At 36.5% G+C, this 14,692-nt stretch overlaps 4 protein-coding genes across 4 annotated transcripts; 3 read left to right on the top strand and 1 right to left on the bottom strand.

Moving 5' to 3' along the window:
* Window positions 1–135: 135 nt before the first annotated feature.
* Window positions 136–4,076, top strand: FDP41_009845 (uncharacterized protein; the record flags this gene model as incomplete). Its single annotated transcript, XM_044713847.1, has 2 exons — window positions 136–2,221; window positions 2,371–4,076. 2 exons carry the CDS (start codon window positions 136–138, stop codon window positions 4,074–4,076), a joined length of 3,792 nt encoding a protein of 1,263 aa, XP_044556338.1.
* A 192-nt stretch (window positions 4,077–4,268) lies between these two features.
* FDP41_009844 (uncharacterized protein) lies at window positions 4,269–7,472 on the bottom strand (the record flags this gene model as incomplete). The annotated part of the gene is made up of 1 exon (XM_044713846.1): window positions 4,269–7,472. The coding sequence occupies one exon, from the start codon at window positions 7,470–7,472 to the stop codon at window positions 4,269–4,271; it is 3,204 nt and encodes a 1,067-aa protein (XP_044556337.1).
* A 902-nt stretch (window positions 7,473–8,374) lies between these two features.
* Window positions 8,375–10,878, top strand: FDP41_009843 (uncharacterized protein; the record flags this gene model as incomplete). Its single annotated transcript, XM_044713845.1, has 2 exons — window positions 8,375–8,882; window positions 8,987–10,878. 2 exons carry the CDS (start codon window positions 8,375–8,377, stop codon window positions 10,876–10,878), a joined length of 2,400 nt encoding a protein of 799 aa, XP_044556336.1.
* Window positions 10,879–12,208: 1,330 nt separating this feature from the next.
* On the top strand, window positions 12,209–14,690 carry FDP41_009842 (uncharacterized protein; the record flags this gene model as incomplete). Its single annotated transcript, XM_044713844.1, has 2 exons — window positions 12,209–13,425; window positions 13,601–14,690. The coding sequence occupies 2 exons, from the start codon at window positions 12,209–12,211 to the stop codon at window positions 14,688–14,690; spliced, it is 2,307 nt and encodes a 768-aa protein (XP_044556335.1).
* Window positions 14,691–14,692: the final 2 nt, after the last annotated feature.

Genomic DNA, 14,692 nt, shown 5'->3' with positions numbered 1-14,692 from the left:
ATTGTAAATAAACAATGAAATTTAAATTAACACCGAATGAATTTCTATCCTATCAACAACACGATGCGACGACATGATGGATTCAATGAGAGACCTGTCATCTTCATGCGAAATTCAGCGAAACAAGAAAAAAAAATGATGAACAACTTTCGTCGGCTGTTCCACTCGAGCACCACCGAAGATGACCTTCTCAACACTCTTGAAGACTTTGACCGAGCCAACAACAACACTCGTTCATTGACAAGTGGCATCGATGAACCATCCGATTTGGAATTTTTAGAAAATTCATCGACAACCTCGACGGCCATCGATTGCTCACAACAGCACAATTACTATGAAATATTCAACAAAATTTCTCATCACAAGTCTCATCTCAACAAGGTGATGAGCATTTCTGTGGATCATCGACACAACACTTTCTATACGACAGCGATGGATGGTGTCACTTGTCGATGGAAATTGGCGGGAGGATCGGATTTGACCAAAAATAATCGAGTGAGTGCTCAGATCGAATTACCATCTTCGAGTTTAACCTCGAGCTCTTCTTTTTCCTTTCCCAATTTGGAGGATTTATCAAATTTATTGGAATTGGATTTTATGTACGAAAGACAAACAGGAGCTGTCATTTCACAATGTCTTTTTCATGAATTTTTATTGACAGGTAGCGATGATCAATTTTTAACACTCTTTTATGTTCATAATGAAAAGCCCATGACAAGAATCAAATGTAATGATGTGGTGACTTCAATTTTTGCGTTCGAATATTTGGCAAATGATTTTAACATTGTTGGAAGTGTTTTGGTTGGTTTGAGAAATGGTGAATTGAACATGTTCTCAATTTTGAAGCAATACAGCAAACTTGGAAAATGGTCAGGAGTTTCCTTGATTCCCAATGAGACGTTTAATAGAAATCACACACCTCGTCACATGAGACAAATTAACTTTATTACTGTTTGTCCTTCGAAAGAGGTGTTGGAAAATTATGAAATGAATCAACCACAAAACGCTCCTTCGGCTCTTTCAATATTGACATCATCGATGAGTGGACAAAACACGTCGTCACAGAGTTCAGCAAGTTCTTTGCATTCACAACAATCACAAACCACGAGTGCAAATACTAATTCGAATGCCACAAATTCAAATACCAACTCGAACTCTTCCACTCTTGAAATTGATTACTCAACCGTGAAATCACACGGAGGCCCTTATTCGGATTCAATCTTGATTGTATCAGCATCCAATGATTGTTTTGTCAAAATTTGGTCACCCTCGACGGGAGATTTGTTGTTTTTGAAAGAATTTGATTCACCTTGCACAAAAGTTATTACCACAGCATTTCGACGTGACTCGGTGAGACATCGATTCTTTTTTGTGTCACACTACAATGATCTTTCTATTTTTACAGTGAATACCAAATCGAAATATGCCACAGATTTTAGAGTTCATTACAATATTAATCAATTCTTTTTACATCAATTTTCAGAGTTTATTGACAAGAATTTGAATGACATGCAAAACGTTGGTTCCACCCCGACGAAAGGATCCTCTTCGTGTCAACAAAAAAGTTCCAAAACATCCTCTTCGTCCTCTTCACGCCGTGACAGAGGATATTCCACTGCACTCTCTGCGAAAGAAAACTCTACTCCGAGTGGAGGTCATACAAAATCTACTTCGAGTGCTCACACTCTCAATGAAATTCCAGCGAGCAAAAATGGATATATTTATCTCATTGGTTGGAATTCCATGCAAGCTCGATTGGAAATATGGCTTTACAATTTATTCGATCAGAAAGCAAAACCTACTTCTCAATATCAACAGAAATTGCAAGGTGTGACATTTTTACAAAATTTGACACTTGACAAGAGTAGTGTCGTTCAGGATGGAACTGATCTCATGACGACCTTCACAGTGGTTTACAGTGTTTTCAAAAAGACAAGTGTCAAAAAGTTAATTTTAAGAAAATCCCTTCTCGAAGGAAGTGGTGACAACACCACTCGTGTATTGATCTCCACTACGACCATTGTCAACACCAAATCACCTTCTTCTCCAAAAACTCCATCAACACCACTTAAACCAATGCCACAATTGTATTGCAATTCTGAATTTAGAGATTTGTATCATATGGCCACAACGAAGAGAGCCGCCGAGATGAGAAATCCTGTCAAAATTGCGCAACTTATTCAAAATTTTAGCAAAGAATTGAGTGAAATTGGATCCATTGGTAAGTAGAGAGATTGGTTTTATGAAGGTTCCAATTGTAGCACATGTACATTCACGTTCATTGTGAATCAATGATGCATTTTATATCTGACAATTTCACACATTCACATTTCCTTTTTTATTGTTAATTCATTGATGAATGAAATTAAGATGGAAAATTAACATTCCTTCAACAACTTTACACCAATAGCAACAAAACTTTGGATTCCAAATTTAATTTCATTTTCAACATTTCACACACTGTTCTCTGTGAGGATCAAGAACTTGTTCAGAAATCAAAACGTGCACTCTCTCAACTCAATCAAGAAGTTCTCACCTCAAGAAAAAACACTTCTCTCCACAAGAAATTCATGTACATTCGTGAAGTGTCACTCAAAATGGGAGAAACCAAATTGACCGTTCTCAACTATGACAATTACATTTCATTTTTTAAAGATTTTTGTAATCAAGAAGGTGTCAACAAATTAATCAATGTTCAAGTGAGTTCAAGTTCTGCTCGAAAAATTGCAGTTCTTGTTCAAGATGTGATCAAAACATTTTTCAAACACATCAAAACTTGTCGACACTCGTACAAGTATCATTTGAAACCTTTTTTTGAAGTGAGAAATTATGAAAAATGGCTTGAAAATATTGGATGTGAAAATTTCAGTGATATTTACATTGGTTTGGGAAGAATGATGGGTTTCATAATGTTACAGCCCTATTTATTTGTGGAAGATTTCTTTCCAAGTCATGTTCTTGTCAAGACCATTTTAGGACAAGCCATTCAATGGACGGATTTCTCAGATTTTGGAATTGAATATTCGATTTTAATACAAATTATGGAGAAGAGACATGATGGAACGAAAACACTCGAGGAATTGCTGAATGAAGTTGGAAAGAGTGAATTTTATGAAAATTTATTGTCCAATTATGAACATTTTAAAAAGAATTCACAAGAATGGAAACACATGACTCAATCGATTCGTGTCACAGAAGAGAACAAAATTTCACTATTGAAACAAGTCATTTCTTACTTGTTGTTTAACAACATTTCACAAGAATTACAATGCTTGTTGAAAGGTTTATATCAATTTTTACCTTCTTTGGATTGCATTCGTGAATTATTGGATGAGAATGAATTGACATGTTTATTTGTTGGAACGAAACTCATTCATTCAGATTTTGTCATTTTCAAGAGTTGTGACACTTCTTCGACGATGGATCATTTATCATCAACGAATCATGGAGATAACTCGTTGACCATTTCCAATCACACTACTCCATTTACGGATCCACTCGGTATGAATTCATTCATTGAAATGGATCCTTGCATTGCTTGGTTATGGGAATTTATTTATGACGATATGGATGCTTCGATTGTGGCAGATAATTTGAGAACTTGCTTAATTTCTAAAAAGTCACTCTCTCTCAAGAATGATCTCATGTATTATACGCCCATTCCTATCATTTGTAAAGATAATAGCTTGAAAGAGGATGTGCAATTTAATGCTGAGGAACATGAAATGAGAATTGGTACATTCCAGAACAAACAAAAGTTCTTCGAATGTTTATTGTATCATATTGAACAGAATGCGAATAGAAGATCCACCATTTCGAGTGGAGGAATGTCACCATGTACTCCGTTGTTAATGTCTCCATCGACACAACCATTGCTGTTACCAACAACAACAACAACAACAAACACTACGACCAGCATTCCCACTCCAGACATTTTTGACACACCACATACCACCACCTCAGAGAATGCCACAAATTCGAAACTCTTAGTAGGCAATTCAACATTGAGTTTAATATCAACTTCTTTCGATACGACCGGCAGTGAAGATTCCACTTATTCTGACACGAGTAAATAGGCACTGAATTAAATAAACTTCTGCGTTTTTAATTTCACACAAATTTAATAATTTTTCAAGACAAGCGTTGTAAAACCTATTTGAATTTTAAAAAAGATCAAATTTCTGCGTTTCTAATTCACAAATTTAATAATTTTTCAATCAAGATAAGCTGTTGTAAAATCTAATTTGAATTTAAAAAAAGGTTGGCAACTATTCGTCCAGAACTGACGCATACAACAAAGGTGGAGCAGACTTTTTAAATTTTGAAATCAATTTTAAGGCCTTATCAACCGTATTCTCTGGAGTAATTCCAACTTTCTTGTAAATATCTTGATAGGCACCACTTGCTCCAAAAGTAGTCATTCCCAATGCAAAGTGTGAGTACTTTCCAATCCATCCCTGAGGAGAAGAAGCTTCCACAGACAAGACTGGAACTCCCTGAATGAAAATTTGATCCTTATACTCACGTGGTTGCATTTCGAATAATTCCCAACTTGGCATGCTCACAGTATTGACTTGAAGCCCATGCTCTTCTTTCAACATTTTAGAAGCCTTCACAATAATTTGAACCTCTGATCCTGTAGCTATTAAAATAATATCTGGATTTTGTGAAGAAGATTCAAGTAAATAGGCTCCCTTAAGAGTTTTGTGAATGTCTGTGTTTCGAATTTGAGGCACATTTTGTCGTGTCAAAATTAAACACGTTGGTATGGCCTTACTCTTCGCAGCAAATAAATAAGCACCAGAAGTTTCTCTTCCATCTGCTGGACGAATCACTACAAGATTTGGAATGGCACGAAGAACAGGTATAACTTCAATAGGTTGATGGGTAGGTCCATCTTCTCCCAATCCAATACTGTCATGTGTCAAGACGTATATATTTGGAATGTGGGCCAATGCAGAGAGACGAAGAGCTCCCAAAGCATACGATGCAAAATTCAAAAACGTGCCCACATAAGATCTCAATAAACCATGATACAGAATTCCATTCGATATGGCAACCATTCCATGTTCTCTCACTCCAAATCGAATATATCTTCCGTGACGTTGTTGTGGTTGGAAATCTAATCCTCCTTCAATATCTGTCAAATTTGAAGGTGTCAAATCGGCAGAACCTCCCACAAGACCAGGCATCACACGAATAATGGAATTTAGCACAATGTGTGACGTCATTCGAGTGGCGAGTTCTTTTCCTTCTTGTTCTTCTTTTTCGAAATTGGGAAGTAATGGTTCGATATCACCATCTAATTCTTGTCGACTCATTCTCATGATGGTTTCCCATTCGGATGGATACTTTTGTGAATAGTTGTGAGCAACCTCGTTCCACTGTTCATATAATTGTGCATTTCGATCGGCAATTTTTTTGAAATCCTCTCGAACTTGAGTGGGAATGAAAAATGTTTGTTGTGTGTCAAAACCACAGAGCTGTTTCAAGTAATTTACAGAATCTGCTCCGAGAGCTGATCCGTGTGCTTTGGCAGATCCTTCATGCTTGGTGGCGTATCCAATCGATGTTTTACAAATAATTAAGGATGGCTTTTGAGTGACGAGTTGAGCTGCCTTAATTGCATTTTTGATCGCCAATAAATTTGAATCTGCATCGACCACCTCAATCACGTGCCATCCAAATCCTCTTGCCACTGTGGCTGTGTCTTGTGTGAAAGCAAGTGTGGTACTTCCATCAATGGTAATCTTGTTGTCGTCATAAAACATGATCAGTTTGTTCAATTTCTGATGTCCTGCAAAAGACAATCCTTCATTACACATTCCCTCCATCATGTCTCCATCACTGCAGAACGTAAAGACATAGTGATTGAAGAGTTTCAAATCTTCCTTATTGAATCGAGCGGCCAAATGTGCTTCTGCGAGTGCCATTCCCACCGAATTGCAAACTCCTTGACCAAGAGGTCCAGTGGTAGCTTCGATTCCTTCTGTGTGGCGCCACTCTGGGTGACCAGGTGTTTTGGAATCGATTTTTCGAAGACGTTTCAATTCTTCCATGGGCATGGATTCATAACCTGTCAAATGTAATAAAGCATACTGTAGGGCACATCCATGTCCATTCGAGAGAATGAATCGATCACGATTAAACCATGCTGGATTTTTACAAGTACTTCTATAGAAATATTTCCACAAGACATAGGCAACAGGTGATAAACCAATGGGACAACCTGGATGTCCACTTTTCGCATTCTCAACCATGTCTGCAGTGAGACATCTCAAGGTAGCAATTGCCAAATGATGTAAACGATGACGTAAAATCTTGGCAATTCGTTGAATTTCGACATTGGTCAGTTCTGGATCAAAACGCAATACTGAAAGATTATTTTCGCGTTCATGCTTTTCCAGGCAGAATAAAACGTCTCGATAAATGTTCGAATTTGAGGCCCATTGATTCAAACGATTTCGATCGCACGGAATGACCATTCCACGTTGAAGCACCTCGTCGACATGAGTGTCTGAGAAAAATCGTTGAATATACTTGAGAGCCTCCTGTCTTCGTTGCCCTTGTAATTGAGAATTCAACACAATGCACGATACGGTTGGAGCAATTTTGGTAGAACCTTTTCCTAAAAATGGTAAGAGTGTCAAATTCCATTTTTCATCTTCGATTTTGGACTTGAGACCACACATGAGTTCGAGCCTTCCAATGTAGGCTCCACATGGAATACATTTTCCATAACGACAACTTTCAACCAAATCTTCGGCAGCTTCGATTTGAGTGGCATTCAATATGGTTCGATACGAGGTCACAAAATGTTCATCTGCATGTTCAGGCTTTTCAGGAAAGGCATTCAATGAAATGGTACATGTTGGAACAACAACGTCACCTTTCTCGCCACTACCTCCACCTCCAGTAGTCGTGGTGGTCGTGGTCGTAGAAGTAATACTTCCTTGTAGTAAGGCATAATTTTTCACAATATGTAAGGCATCGGAGGAAGCCACATCTGGATACACAATCGAATCATATCCCTTGTGTTGAGCCAAATCCAATTCCGATGAGAATTCACTTGGTGATTCTTTCTGCAAGACCACATTGGTTTGAATTAAATTTGGGATTCCATACAGTTCAGATTGAACACGACAACTCTCCAATGCAAACTGAAAAGGTTGATAATTGGGAATGAATTGAGACAAATCCTCCTTAATCACATCCGAGAGAGGAGCAATAAGACCATTCTTGACGAGAAGTGGCAGGAAGGCAGCATCCACGCTGAACACATCAGGCAACTCGGAAGACAACAAGACTTGATCACTGTAACAATTGAATTCTCCTTCGTTTTCTGGGATTTGTATCAAGTGAGGAGAGCAATCTCGGAGGAAGTGAGAAATTTTGGTTCTAGACTCACGAGAGAGTTGATTGGGTAAGAAGAGAGAGACTTTGACTCGTTCGGATTGTGTGAGGTCGACCATATGGATTGGTATGTTATTTCTGATTGTTGTTGTTTCTTAATTTGTTGCTAATGATGATAATGATGATGAGAATAAGAGAATATCGGAAGCTGTTTTTTCAACAATGAAGAAATAGAGAGGAAACGTTCAAATTGTAAGGTTGATGATTTCAGCAATTCTTCACAAAGAGTGAGTCTTCTAAAAGAAGAACATGACCAAAACGGAAGATTCATCTTGTAGGGATGAAAATAATAAATTATTCATGGCCGATAATTTTTTTTGTTTTGATTTAACGGCAAATGATCGGAAACACCACAACTTGTGTCAGCCACCGTGTGTATTGGTGTTCTTTAATAAGAATTAGAAGAAATAAGAAAGATTAAACATCAAGATCAGTTCTGAGAATCAATAAAGTTGTGTTTTGTATGTTTGATCCGGCTTTTATGCTGTTCCGACTTTTATTTTTTACGATACTTTTGAAAACTTTTTCCGTCGAGAGGGGTATCTCCGCACTGTCATTTTATCGCTGAACGCCTTGTATTGATTCAGTTGGAATTTTCAAAAAAAAATATTTTGAAGTTCTGATGAAAAACGTTGCTCGCCATTTATTTCGTGATCCACTTTCCTCATCCACACTCTCTTTCTCTCGATTTTTCAGAGGTGTAGTTTTTGGTGTTGATACACTTGGTTCAGACTCTAACCTCTCGCTTCGGAAATCTTTGTCCAATCATCATCATACAAGGAACACTTTCGTACCCTCTTTCCATACATTATCTTCCTTGTTGGCAAAAGATGAAGTAACAACAAAAAGTCTTTCTTATTCCGTATCGGGAGGAAACGGAAGTGGTGCTGAGCACAACCATGTACAACAACCAACTGCTTCTCATGATCTCAACCCAAATGAAATTGAGGACATTTCTTGAATGGGAGAGTTGTTATTAGCGGTTGGTTGTGGTGCTGCATCGTCTGATTATATCATTGTAAAGGATATCAAAGAGGTCGGAAGGCTAGCTGCTATTGCCTCCTTGTCTCAAAGCAAAGACTATACTCAAGTTCCTTCAAGCACTTGCAAGACTGTTGTTAATTGGGTCAATGAAACATTAATGCCCAAACTTTTTCGTTTGTGGGACAAGGATCAAACAAAGGATGCATTGTGCCAATCAAAACTAAACGGTGGGGCTGGATTAACCATAGAGCAAGCTCAGCCTTTCTATGATGCAAAATTTGATGGAACAACTCTCTCAAAGATTGTGTACGAACTCGAAAAAGCTCAACAAAATGGGAATGAACTCTCTGCAAATGATATCGTGAAACAAATTTTTGAAAACCAGATTGATTTATCCACTTGCACAACTGTAGTGAATTGGATAAAAGACAAATTGATAGAGAAAAATAAGATACAATTACCATTATTGAAAATCGTTTCTAAACGTAAGTAATTTGGATAACTGTACACTAATCTTGCTCATGAAAATCCCACACGTGAAATTTGTGCAACTGTTTTACATTTTATTGGGATGAACGGAAATTGGTAGACTCAAAACCGAAATACATTCCAGACAAATATATAGAGATAATTCCAAATTTTTCTGATGAAGAATTGTATTTATTGCAAGAGATCAGTGAGCTAAAATTGAGAGATTTATCACATGGCTATCTAGATCGTCTCATTTTCAATGGCATGCTGAATAGAGAACAAGCAATTTTAGATTTAAGTGCAAGACAATACAAAGCAAGTCAACAAGAAAAAATTAACAAACAAGACTTAACTATTTTGATTGCCAAAGGTGGAAGTGGGAGTGGGAAGACTCGTATTATGTCTGAGGTTGTCAAAATTCTTTCGAAGGCCGAACCACAATATATTTTTAAGAATTCTTCAATCATTTACTTCAACTTTACAAATGAATTTGTTTTGCAAAATGATGTTGAAAGAGACAGTAGTATTATTTCTTTAATCTCATCGAGAATCATTTACGCTGCTTTTGAACAAGGAGAAGAAATTGCAAAACGAATACCAAAAATAACTAATGATTATTTTTTATATGAACTTCTCCGAATTATAAGCTCAAAATTGCACGAACAATTGAAAGTCGAGCAATCGATGCCAATACCTCTTATTCTCGCATTTGATGAATATCAAAGAGTAACCAGACTGAATCAAAATCTGAATACACAATTACAACATAAAATTGGATGGTATATGAGACACTTTCAGAAAAAACAGGGATTGATTTTATTTCCATCATTCTCAGGAACGTTAATGGAATCCGATGCCAAATTTGGACCAACTGACTACCAAATAACAACTGTCCCACTACCATCATTGCGACAAGAGGATGTCGAAATTATTATGAAAGAGCAAGATTTAATAGAATTTTATACACCAAAGTATCAGATTTTTTGGAGTATCATTGGTGTTGTCCCTAGACATTTAGAATGGGCAGTTAGATTTGCCAAAGAAATTAAAAACAATACAACTATGCCACTAGAAACAAAAATAAGCAATATTTACGGTAATGTTGTGAAAGAGGTGTATAAGATATATCAACCAAGCGATGAAGTAGATGTTTATCAATATCTATCCATACTTACTCTTTCAGGATTTCCATATAGCACTCACAAAGCTCTCAAATATGAAAAGAGAGTTGAAGAATTATCTGGCCAAGGCAGAATTTACAAAACTAATGACCATATTGGAATACCACTTCTTGCTATTGATAAACTTTCAGAATCAAATGAGAAAATTCCAAAAAGCTTATTCAACGACTTTGTTTATACTTCAACAAAACCGGATTGGGAAAAATTCGAAGAGCTATGTTTGAAAACAATTACCTGCAAACTGAACTATATTCTCAAACTGAAACCAATTGAGCCTGTAAATACTTTTACTGTCGGTGAACTTTTTCAAGGAGCACATATGACAGATAAGCTTGCTCATATGACTTTGACCACCAATATTGGCACAAAAGCCTACTACCGTTATGTTGAAGTTGTAGAAACAATTTCTAAATCACTTGTTCAGAACGAAAACATGCATAATGTAATCACAAAGGCAAAACCGAATCAACAAGGTATTGATGGATTTTTGCCTGTATTTGTTTCTGGTGGGAGGAAAGTGTTATTTGTAGTTCAAAATAAGTTTATGAATGATGATTCACAAATAAGGACACTCGAACCCAAACAATTATGTGATTATTATAACAAAGCACTATTGGATATTGAAGGTTATGATATTTATCCAGTAATTTTTTCGAGAAAAAAAGTCTCTGATAACACAGCCAAAAGAGTCAGAACAGGAATAATTCCAACTTCAAAAGAGACACCATGTCCTAAATTAATTTTGGTTTCTGGAGATTGTTTTGATGCCTTTTTCCATCCATTCATTGCCAACATTCTCAAACTTAGGGAAAAATCTTATGAGGAGTAAAATTTAAACATCTACCATTCAAGCACAGCTAATTATTAGGTGATCAATTGTTATTAAAATGTCAACAACTTTGGCAGCGAGGACTATCCTGGCTGAATGGCTGTTCGCTGCGGCTGCAGGTTTGATGGGGCCCTCGTGTAACTTATTGAATGATCGGTAAGAGAATCCTTGTGTTTTATTGTTGACAACCACTGTTGTTGTTACCGACCTTCTTTCTGTGTATTGGTTGTGACTGATTTGAGTGTTGTTAATGAATATGAAATAATGGATATTCATGAAATTTCAGAATTGATCATTTACAGGAAATACCGCAGTGAATCATTAGGATGCCTTCATTCATTATGAAGTCTGATGAATCGTATTCGCTCATATTTTTGATCAGTACTCCAACTCGTAATGCTTCTCAACTCTCAGTACATTATTCTCCAAAAAAGTGGCCTTATACTTGAAAGTCCTCACACATCCACCAGCATTAAGATTGGAAACCACAGGAAATGATCGTATCTATCATCCCAAGAATCATACCAACAAAACGATGGGTTGTAGACATTAATATTTTCATCTTGTTTCACACCATGATTCTCTTGATCATTCTCCACTTGTAATGTATCATGTAAAATAGTCATCCATGTACCAAAAAAACAAAACGGTTTGACATGATTTGTATCTTCTTCAATGTTAGGAGATAGGGTTTGATATTCGACAGTCATGATTGTTTGTCGAAATGGAAACAAGTTCATTCATTTTCTTAAAACTCGAATCAGGAAACATTTGGGCGACACAAAATGCTCCAACAGATACCGTTGCTGTTTTTTTCACTTCCCAAACGTTATTTTGGTCATCCATCTGTTGAAATGAAGCAAGAACTAGCTTATCATTCCATGGATTTGGGGTTTGTATCGATCCATAATTTAAAATAGAGTTGCCATTTTCGCTAAAGTGTATTTCCAATCCTGTCGTACATATTCTGGTGAAATTTTTTCAAACACACCATTCATCAAAATAGAATCACAAAAATACTTCCACAACGCATTACAACAAGCCACTTGTTTCCATCTTCATCGGGGTTCCAAAAATTGAAAAATGGAACATTATGACAAGACTCGAAGAAATTCATTTTTTTTGATGTGAATTTTTATGGAAATGAATTCACAACAAATTTTCTTTGATCAAAACCATCGCTGTGAAAGTTCGTTCGTTCTTGTTGTCATGAGAGAGAAATAGAGAGGTGGAATTTGAACGTTGCATTGTTGTGTTTGGAAATTTCGAAATGATTTTGTTTGACTTCCCTGAGGATTAAAATGGGTATTTGGGTTATTCCGAAAAAAAAATGAGCAAACCAAAGAGTCTCCATGATGATGATTCCACTACTGGAGCATCATCAGTCTCATCGCAAAGAGCCACCGCAAGCAATGGTGGTGAAGATTCCGATGAGAGAAAATTACTCCAAAATTTAAAAACAAACAACAAGCGACCAACAAGTAGCCGTCATCATCAAATTCCGCTGCTATTGTTGAGTGATTTAGGATTATTTGCTTCCATGATGTTACATTTTATTATTTGTCCATTTACCAAAGTGGAAGAGAGTTTCAATACTCAAGCTACATTTGATATTTTGAGCAAAACGAGTACAAGCGATTTTGATCACATGTTTTTTCCGGGAGTAGTACCACGTACTTTTATTGGAGCGAGTATTGTATCAACTTTGGTCCAGATGGTTCGTCCAATACTCTTTCCGATATTTCAAATGTTTTCATTTATATCCACAGATGCTCCATCGGATTTGTTATTGATGCGATTTGTGTTGGGATGCTTATCATTTACCGGATATCAATTTTTCAAAAATGGAATTCGAATCAGATTTGGAACATCCATTGCTCTTTGCTTTAATATTATTAACTTGGTTCAATTTCATTTGCTGTTTTACATGTCACGACCATTACCAAATACATTTGCTCTGATATTAGTATATATTGCATTTGGTTTTTGGACAAGGAATCATGTAAAATCCATGTTCTTTTTGCTTGGTTTTACCGCAGTTGTTTTTAGGAGTGATGTATTTGTATTGATTGTGCCTCTAGCATTTCTATGTCTTTCCACTCAACAAATTCATTTATTCTCCGGTATATGGGTTGGAGTTACGTCTATTGTGTCGGGCGTCATCTATTCGATATTGGTCGATTCATATTTTTGGAGGAGATTTATTTGGCCCGAAGGGGAGGTGTTCCTCTATAACACCGTAGAAAATAAGAGTATTCATTGGGGAGCATTACCGTTCCATTGGTATTTCACTTCAGCTCTACCTCGGTCCTTGCTGTGTGCTCTCACATTTATTCCATTTTCATTGGGAGGATTGAAACGATCACGATCCGAATCGAATGACACGACAAAAATTTCGAAATTGGTACTTATTGGGACCATGTTTTGTGGTGCATTATTATTTGTTATTCTTTACTCGTTCCTTCCTCATAAGGAGCTACGATTTATTTTCTATGCCTTGCCATTGTTCAATTTGGTAGCTGCTATTGGCTTGAGTTCGTTGTTAAGGTTGGTTGAAGATTTTTTCGTATAATTATTATTATTTCTCACACGCTTAACTACTTGGCCTGTTTTTTCATATTATATAATATTGAAAAAACAAACAATATTATATTTCAATATTATGGAATTCCATAATGACCTTCTGATGAAATTTCTCTCAACATCATTTACATTCTCACAGTGGAAATATTGTGAAAATTGCTTTTGCGACGCTCTTGTTGACTGGTTCTCTTTTTTCGAGCTCACTTTTCTTGCATGTGAGTTCGCTCAATTATTACGGAGCTGGAGGCTTAATGAAATTACATGATTATCTTGACAATAGTAGAAATAGTACGGAGCCTGTTCTTATTCATATGGATGCGCATGTGACAATGAATGGTGTTTCTCAATACCTATATCGTGATCAGTACTCGTATTCTAAACTTGAAATTCTCGACAATACAACACTCAATACCATTCATCAAGAAATGTTTACACACCTTTTAACAGGAGAACAAATATTGAATAATGCAAATTTTAGACTCATTGGCAGACAAAGTGGATTTAAGAATTTAAATTATCGAAAAATTCTCTCAAATCCAAGTGAACTCGTAGTTATAGAACATAAAATTTACATGTATGAACGAGTTGGAATTCCAGAGTATCTGATTCCAATTGTAAAATGGGCACAAAGACGTGACAAAGTTTTATTAACAGTAGAATTATCCAATGCGACTGAATTGAGTATTCACATGACCGATCGAGATGCCATCAGTTTTAGAGGCAAATCCTCCGGTCGGTGGTATTCCTTTGATCTTAAATTATTTGATGATATTGGAAAGTTGACCTTTGAACCTGGAATTCGTTGGATCAAAATCACTCTTCTCAAACGAAAATCATACTTTTGGACTAAATTATCAAAAGATCCATCAAATCCATTCAAGAAAGATTGGGATAATTGGGTTGAAACAGAAAACGAAGATGACTACAATCCTGAGCTGGCTCTCTCTTCATTGGATCCTTCTGTGATTCAACAATGGTATACAGAGGGACATGGTACCACAGAAACGGTCATGTTGAAAAAGGCCATTTCACTTGTTGTAGGAAAAACAAGCGCTGAGAACACATTTAATCGAGTTCTGATTCGAATTCACAAAATCATTGATCAATCCCAACGTCTCTTCTCCCCTATTCAATATTCACGATTAGTGACATTTTCTTTATTTGGAATGGTCATTGTGTTGTATCTGAACAATAGTTTGGTGCAGGGAAGTAAATTGAAACAGGATTAGAA

Source organism: Naegleria fowleri (genome assembly GCF_008403515.1).
Source record: "Naegleria fowleri strain ATCC 30894 chromosome Unknown tig74, whole genome shotgun sequence".
In the NCBI taxonomy this organism is placed as follows: Eukaryota; Heterolobosea; class Eutetramitea; order Acrasida; family Naegleriidae; genus Naegleria; species Naegleria fowleri.
Note: the sequence above shows the minus strand (reverse complement) of the source record. Positions and strands in the feature narration are given on the sequence as shown.